Below are 8,451 nucleotides of genomic sequence, written 5' to 3'. Positions count from 1 at the left end.
AACCTATTGGACTCCAGGGTCGCTCATCGTCCAGCTAGACACTAGAACTTGACAAATGGCTCACAGAAAACTGCCAGTTCCCAGCTAGTAATCCAGTTGAAGTTAAAACACAAATGTAGCTGAATTTCAAACAATTATTTTTTTTGTTGCCTTTTTTAATTTCCTTTACATAGAAACAGTTATATAGATGCATATTTTTCAGTCAATCTGTATACAGTGGATTAATGTACTGTTCTAATCATAACTGACACAACAAAATGTAAAAAAAATATGTCACCAGAAGTTAATACAGATACAATTTTTTTTCTTTTTTACTGTGGATTGTTGCAGACCTGTTTGTTTCACACTGGACAGGAGGGGACCTCTATGAAATAAAAACGTCCACTTCTGCCACTTCTTTTTTAAAAAGTTTTTTCTCATAAACTTGGGAATCTTCCTGTAGATTATTTTCAAACAAGGCACAAGCATTTCTTTTCTTTTTCTGCAGTGTTTTTTGTTTGGACACTATCTCGTGTTTCCTAATTTGTCCCAGTCTCCGTCTGATTGTAGAGTCATGAACCTTGATTTTAGATAAAGCAAGAGAAGCCTGCAGTTCTTTGGAAGTTATTTCGGGTTTCTTCGTGACTTCCTTGATGATTATCCGCTGTGTCCATGGTGTAATCTTTCTGGGTCGACCGCTTCTGGGAAGATTCATCACTGTCCCAAGTGTTTTCCATTTGGAAATTATAGCTCGGACAGTGGATCGATGCAGTACCATAATTTTAGAAATAGCTTTGTAACCATTACCAGACTTATGGTAAAAAATTTTCTTTTCTTTTACATCTTCTGGAATTTCTTTTGATCGTGGTATTATGCACTTGCTGAATGAATCTTTGGTTGAATCTTCAGGTCGATTTTGAGAAGTGCTGTAGAAGTAAATGTAGAAGTGCCCAGCCACTTCAGCAAGGAATCTGCAAGTGTTAAAAAAAAGAAAAAGACCCATTCAGTGACATTAAAAATATTTAGTGTGAACTATTTAGACAGACAAACAGTTATACTAATTTATTCAATATACATATTTAAACAATTCTTAAATAAGTAATAATAAAACATTTAAACTACCAAAAGTTTGATCGAGATCATTAGGAGTTCATGTTTTTGAAACATTTCTTATGTTCACCATGGCTGTTTATTTGATTGTGAGAAAAGTTAAAAAAGCTATTTCAGTTTGAAAAAATGTCATTTGTTTTCTATTTAAGTAAATTTTAGCTCAATATATTTATGTGATGGCAAAGCAGTCATAACTACAGTCTTCCGTGATACATCCCTTAGAAAAAATATATATTTATAAAATATTTCTTATTATCAGTATGGAAAAGTTGCTCCTTATATATATATATATTTTTTTTACAGGATTCTTTGATAAAGAAGTTGTTTAAAAGAATTTTATTTATTTGAAATACATTTTTGTAACATTATAAATGGCACTTCTAATCAGTTTGAACCTACTGAATACAACCTTTTGAACGGTTCTGTAAAACACTAACAAATCTTCTTTAAAAATTTGACCTCAATCAACGGAGTATCGAATATGAAATATGAACACGTCTATAGAGGGTTTTCACCGACGTCACATTCTGGGCGGTAACCCGGATGCGCGGCCATTGTGGAGGTACTCGGTGTAAAAAACTGAACGGAGTACAATGGAGTATAGTGCGCTTTGGATACTTTAAGTGAATGTAGCCATGTCTAAACAACCGAAAAATTCAACAAAACGTGCCCAAGATGCAAAGGCATGTAGGGAAGGACTTGGACCACAAGAAAAGGCGCGATATTTTGAGAAATTACGATTTATTGGCGGTGCAGATCCCTACGAGTTAGCTCCCTCTTCTTGGATCCGTGACGACCCAGTGATTCTTCCTTCATATTCATATTCTTCCTTGCTTATACCGATATAGTCAACTACCTGGTTTTCTCGCCGAGTCCATACACAGCGGAAGACCTTAAATCCTACATGGGTTTGGAGGCTTATAACCAGATGGTGTGTGGATGGGTGAGGGAGACGGAGTACCAAGTTATCAACGACCGCTGTATTGTAAAGGCCAAAGTAAGTAATGCAATAACGTCTTTAATCAACCTATACTTAACTGTATAATATCATTGCGATACTCAAGGTGTAGCCAAGTGACTCTCAATCATGTTTTTTTTTTTCATTTCATCAGACTCCCAGTTTGCTATCTACACTGTACACTATCTGAATTAGTTTCATAGTATTTTATACTATCATATAAATGCATATGTACAATCTGACACCCCCCAAAAAAACACACACTATTATTCTCGAGCTGTCTTATTAGTACAACCTGAAACACGGCAATAATTAACCATTTTCCTTGACGACGTTCGGGATATTCTTCAGTGCCAGTGCTTTGTTGTGATGCGGAGTGCCTCCAACATGGCCGACTTCCGGTCTGATGACGCGCCGTGAAAACCCTCTATACTTTTTTTTTTTAGCAATTTAACCAAGAGGCTGGTTAACTTCGATCTTCACTGTGTAACTGACACCAAGCGGAACGACTGTGACCTAATAAAACACAACGAGCGAAAAAAAAAAAAAGCTAAACAATAACTGACATATTCGTCAATGCAGTTTAAAGGAAAAAAAATTATAAGAGTCCTTTCTTTCTGTAAGTACATGTTCTAATTGACCTGTCCTTTCAAAAACTACACAAAAACATTCAGACTAATACTACCAGGCAGGTTTGTGTCCCATTAGTTGACAACACCGCATATGTTAACAAGTAGCTATATACTTCTTCTTTGGGACTTTGGCGTATTCTGCACCATAGGCACATACCGCCACCTGCTGTTTTCATTTATACAGGAATGATAGTCTCTAGTACTCTTATTTAATTTTACTTTATTGTTATTTTATTAAGCACCCTTCTGAATGCTAAAATTCCGAACGGGACACCCTGCGGTCTCTTGGACACGCGTAAGTTACTTACCTGTAAGGGCACTTTTAAGCGAAGACTCCTAGTTAGACATTTTTGAAGCTAAATTAGGAGCTCTCAGAGAGGATTCTTGGAATTTTTAAGAAAACGGATCCAGGCCTCACTTAAGGTCAGTGTTCACGTTTCAACAATAAGAGATTAGGCAAAAATGGCATCCATGAGTTCCAAGGCAAAAGCCATAGTTGACCAAAAAACAAAACAAAAAAACAACAACAACACAAAGGCTTGTCCCACATTTGTCCAAAAATATCTTTATTATCCCCAAGACTTTTGGGCAAATATTCTGTGGACTGATGAAACAAAAAGTTTACTGTTTGGAAGGTGTGTGTCCCGTTACATCTGGCATAAAACCAACACAGCATTCAAAAGATCATCAGACCAACAGTTAAATATGGTGGTGGCAGTGTGATGGTCTGAGGCTGCTTTGGATTCAGGACCTGGAGGACTTGCTATAATTGATGGAACCATGAATTCTACATTTTCATTTTTCAATAAAAAAAAAAAAAAAAAAAAAAACAATTCAGAGATTATTTTATGGTGGAACTGGCTTGTCCACAATTTTGAGCGATTTTGAACTGTGCACATTTTTTTTAGACACTTCATGTCAGGGAAACACATGGATTCAATTTGCAGGTACAACTCAAATTTATTTAAAGTCTCAAGCACCCCTCAGCTGAGGCCGAGATTAGGGGAAGGATAAGGGGTACAGTCATATGAGCCTCCAGCCCCTCCACCAGGTAAGATAATTGAGGACCAGGGCACACAGTCCCAGCGTCAGCCGACGCAACGTCAGACGGAGTACAGCACAGAGGGGCCAAGCGTCGGTACTGAGACAACGTCGGAGCTGAGAGTCTCTTGTAGGGCACTGAGTATTCTGGCGATATCAGGGCAGGAACAGAAGACTGTGGAAACAGGAGGCTGAGAGCAAGCAGCAGAGAAGGTGAACTGAAATCACTAGACTGAACTTGGAGCCTATGAAGACACAGCAAGACACGACAAGACTAACTATAGGTCACAAAGTGTAGCTCATTACACCACAACGGTCGGACACCAGACTACACACGAGGGCAGCTTAAAAAGATTAATGCGATAAATGCATGTCCCTGCTGAGCTGACTATGACTAATTTCATGGGCAAAGTTGAAAAAACTAAAATTTTCGTATCGTCATTTTTTTTCAGCTTCATATTATAGGAATGATACATTATACGACCTATCCTGCAGTCTCATGGTGAGATTAGGTTCCTTTAATCTAAAAAAACCCCCCCACAAGAATCGAAAATGGTAAATGGACTGCATTTATATAGCGCTTTCAACAGACCACATGGCCATCCAAAGCGCTTACAACTTGCCTCACATTCACCCATTCACACACCAACTGCGGTGTCAGCCATTCAAGGCGCCATCCAGCTCATCGGGAGCAGCTGGGGTTAGGTGTCTTGCTCAAGGACACCTTCCGGTTTGTAGACAACCTACATGAACCACTGAGCCACTGCCACCCCAGTGAAGAATTGGAATAGGACCAGGAATTGAATCCAAAAATTGTGGAATTTAACAGCCCTAGTTATGCAGCAGGACAATGATCCCAAACACACCAGCAATTCCACCTTTGAATGGCTCAAGAAAAAAAAAAGAAAAAAAAAAGGTTTTTGAGTCAAAGTCTAGAATCAGATGCTGTGACATGAGCAGTCCATTCATGCTAAAAAAAACTGTCCAATAAATCTGAATTAAAACAACTGTGCAAAGATTAGTGGACCGAAATTCCTCCACAGCGATGTGAAAGACTCAATGCCAGTCTCTAACACTTGATTGTTGCTGTTGCTGCAAAGGGTGGCACAACCAGTTTTTTTTTATTTTAGGGGGAAATTACTTTTTCATGCAGTGCCAGGAAGGTTTGCACATATTTTTTCCCTTTATAAAATAAATAATTATTTCAAAACATTTTGCATTTTGTATTTACTCGGGTTATATTTGTATATATTGTATATATTTTTTTTTTCCTCAGGACTGCATATCGAGTTTCTCTCTTACACTGTTCTTTAAAATCTTCCCAATTTGCTTTGACAAAACACCATGTGTAAAAATAATTGTCTATACATCAACATTAACTTTACAAAAAATTTGAAAATGGTCACTGCCAAGATTTTCTTTACTTACTTTCCATTCACTTACACAGGCAAGGTGAGAAGAAACCTGTGTGAGAGCAATGTTAGACATTTTGTTACCAAATCAACTCTTGCACCCTTTCCATCACTCAGACACATGTCTTTGTTAGTCCATCAATTCTTCTATCACTGTTTTATTGCTATGTGCATACTCACCACCCCATAGAGTTGGCATTAAAATCTCCACACCAAATTTCTCTATGCTCTACTCTTTGCCCAATATCATTAAAATCATTAGCCACAATTTCAACCATCCTCCTTGGATCCTGAAATCATTCAGTTACATTCACAATATGGCTACTGTAACTATAACTGTGACTTCAGTTTTATATGCATACCATGCAGTATACCATGCAGTATCCACATCGTACATCGTCTTTATTATAGCACATGAGTAACTTTGTGTTTCACGCAGTATACATTTAATAAAACAGTTTTAGTTTTCTTCAAATATAGCGATGTCTAATAATGTAACTTCATAGGGACTGATAGACAAACTCAGTATTCATATATATTTAACTCAAGAATATATTCATATTCTGAAGTTCCATCTAATGTGACTGTAGTTGACATTGAAAAATATTAAACAACAACAACAACAACAACAACAACAAAAAACAAAAAACAAAAAAAAAAACTACACAACACACATTTGTTAGGTAGGCTACTTCTTTTTATTCCCTTCCCATAAGAATAGCCACATTAATGAGTAATTCTCTTATTTTGCAATCAGGCCTCACACAGTAATGAGATGGACGAAAAGAGGTCAGTACAAATATTTTACGTTAAACAGCCAGCCGAGAACTGAGTTGCTCTAAATATAAAAAGTATTGTACTATTCATTCCTGACTTGTCAACATCATAACAAAAGGTAAAAAATATGCCCCCAGGAGTAAATACAATTGTGATATTGCACAATAGTTTAAAGTACAATATGTACAATTTCACATACAGTGGTCATGCTGCCGTTAAAACAAGTCGAATACACGATGCAATCATAATATGAGATACGGATGAGTAAATGTTATTTTGTTTACACTTTCACTTGTATTTTTACTCAAAAACAATAAAAGGTCAAAGCCTTGAAGTGCTGTGACCAAAAAAAATCTATATTTACAATTAATAAAAAGGCCTATACATGTGCCATATGAGAGGCAGCAGAACTGAGCTGTTCCATAAATAATAGAAAACGTCGTATTATTTTGTAACCTCTTGTCATAAAAAGAAACAAAAATCACCTTCACAAAACATAAATTCAACATGTCTAAAGAATAATACTGTTAAAGGTAAATAAAAAGGGGTCATATTATGACATTTTAAATTATCAAAGCTTTCCGTCTCCATACAAGGAACGTTCAAATACATATTTTTTTTCTCCAAGGATCTTGAGAACACTTTGACAATCCTTCCTCTAATACAGATAGATGAGACACAATGGAAGGCTAGGTCATCTACAAAATATCCTCATAAAAATATATTCATATATTTCATTTATTGTGAATCCTAACTGTCCAACCGTACAATAATACAAATCAATGCTCATATTTTCAATGTAAATGAGGGGTGAAGAAATTGATATTAGAATATAAAAGTGTAACTCATCAAGAATCTTATACATTCTCACAAATCCCTCATTATATGCTCCAAAATGTAAATTTGTGAAATATTTAATTAAATGATTTATGATTTATTTATAGTCTTAGATTGTGATTGCGAACACAAACCATTTCCAAACATATATCATAACCCATATACCTTTCAAAAAGAATATTAAGATACATATCGACTATTTTGCAAAACCACATAAATAAGAAAGCTGATGAAACAACGATCAAATTTAGCTTGATATCTCTATGAGAGAATGATAAACTATTCAGATCAGAGACTCAGAATTACTCCAATACATGGCGGATGGGTCATAATTCTAAACCTTGATATTAATAACAAATACATTACATTGACGGACATTGGTTGTCTAAAATCATTCCGTGAACCAGCCTCTGAGAGAATGGATAATCTGTATGTAAATTATGTTTTATTTGACATTTTATTCAAAAACGTAAATAATACTTAATGTTGAAAGTAATTTGACAAAATACAGTGTGCAAAAAAATGATATGACATTGCTCTTCCAAAAACTTCTAAACTCATAACCATTGGGTTTGCTTTCTTCTCAGTCAAATAAATACAAACAGCCATTTGATTGGTTGGGATTCTCCTTTTATCTTTTTAACCAAAGTAATTCTCCACAGACGGCTGGCTGAATCCTAAAGGCACCTTGAATTAAGTCATTAAACTGGGTGTCAGTGGTCCCACCTTCTTCATCTTCAATGACGAACACAAATGATACATGTTTGGGTTTTCATCTGCCAAATAGATGCCACTATGCCAATGCTTTACCACAGCCTGCATAAATGAATCACAGACAAAATGAACTCTCAAAATAACATCTTTATGCCATGAAACATGCCTTCAGCAAAACAAATGCTTAAGACTGAGAGGTGTTTGGCAAGGAACAATAATCTGAAGGCTTCCACGAGAAATAAATGAGCATAGCTGTGCAGAAGGCTACAAACAGACAGCGCTGATTTGACATAATTCTTGGTGCATGCCTTGTTTTTCTTCCCCTCGCTGATGATGTACAATCTGATGTCATCTAAAACGTATATCTCTGTCGTTTGTGCAATGAATTAAATACAAATATTCATATAGAGGATTTAACATTTACAGTCTGTCTAAAACATTATCCACACAAGGACTCTTATAAGATTAAACACGTGAAGAAAACTTACATAAAAAAATTCCATAAAAGAGGATTTGGGCAAATAATTAGGTTTCTGTAACAAAAAAAAAAAAAAAAAAAAAAAGAACACATGGTGAAATGATTTATTAATGTGATCCAGAGTTTACACACTTAAAAGACTTTTGCCAAAACACAATAGAAAGAGACAAGCCAGCCACTATGTACAGGACAGTTTCTCAAACTGGTGATGAGCTTGATCCCAAAACATTAGTTCTGATACTCAAAAAAAGATTCTGAAAGGGTCTGTATGCCCCCATTAGATAAACCATTCTTTCTTGCTTTCGTCGATGGTCTCTGTGAAATTGGCCTCGGTGCCGATAATGGCCGCGTCGGCTGACTCTGATGACTCTCCCCCCTTGGCCTCGTTGGTGTGGTAGGTGCCTTTATGGCGGAACATGTACCGGATCAGAAACACCAGCGTGCACAGAATAGTGAAGATCACCACTGCAATGATCCCTGCAAGGAAAATACATTCGCCACAGTTAAAGGAAC

At 36.3% G+C, this 8,451-nt stretch overlaps 1 protein-coding gene across 1 annotated transcript in view; it reads right to left on the bottom strand.

Moving 5' to 3' along the window:
* Window positions 1-5,807: 5,807 nt before the first annotated feature.
* The window catches only part of cntnap2a (contactin associated protein 2a), a 337,198-nt gene continuing 334,554 nt past the window's right edge, over window positions 5,808-8,451 (bottom strand). The window contains exon 24 of the mRNA XM_052596190.1: window positions 5,808-8,415. Coding sequence (XP_052452150.1) covers window positions 8,216-8,415 — 200 coding nt within the window. The 3' untranslated portion in view covers window positions 5,808-8,215. The remainder of the gene's footprint in view (window positions 8,416-8,451) is intronic.

The sequence above is a fragment of the Carassius gibelio genome, chromosome B24 (genome assembly GCF_023724105.1).
Source record: "Carassius gibelio isolate Cgi1373 ecotype wild population from Czech Republic chromosome B24, carGib1.2-hapl.c, whole genome shotgun sequence".
Taxonomy (NCBI): Eukaryota; Metazoa; Chordata; class Actinopteri; order Cypriniformes; family Cyprinidae; genus Carassius; species Carassius gibelio.
The sequence above is the reverse complement of the archived record's forward strand: the minus strand, read 5'-3'. Positions and strand labels throughout refer to the sequence as shown.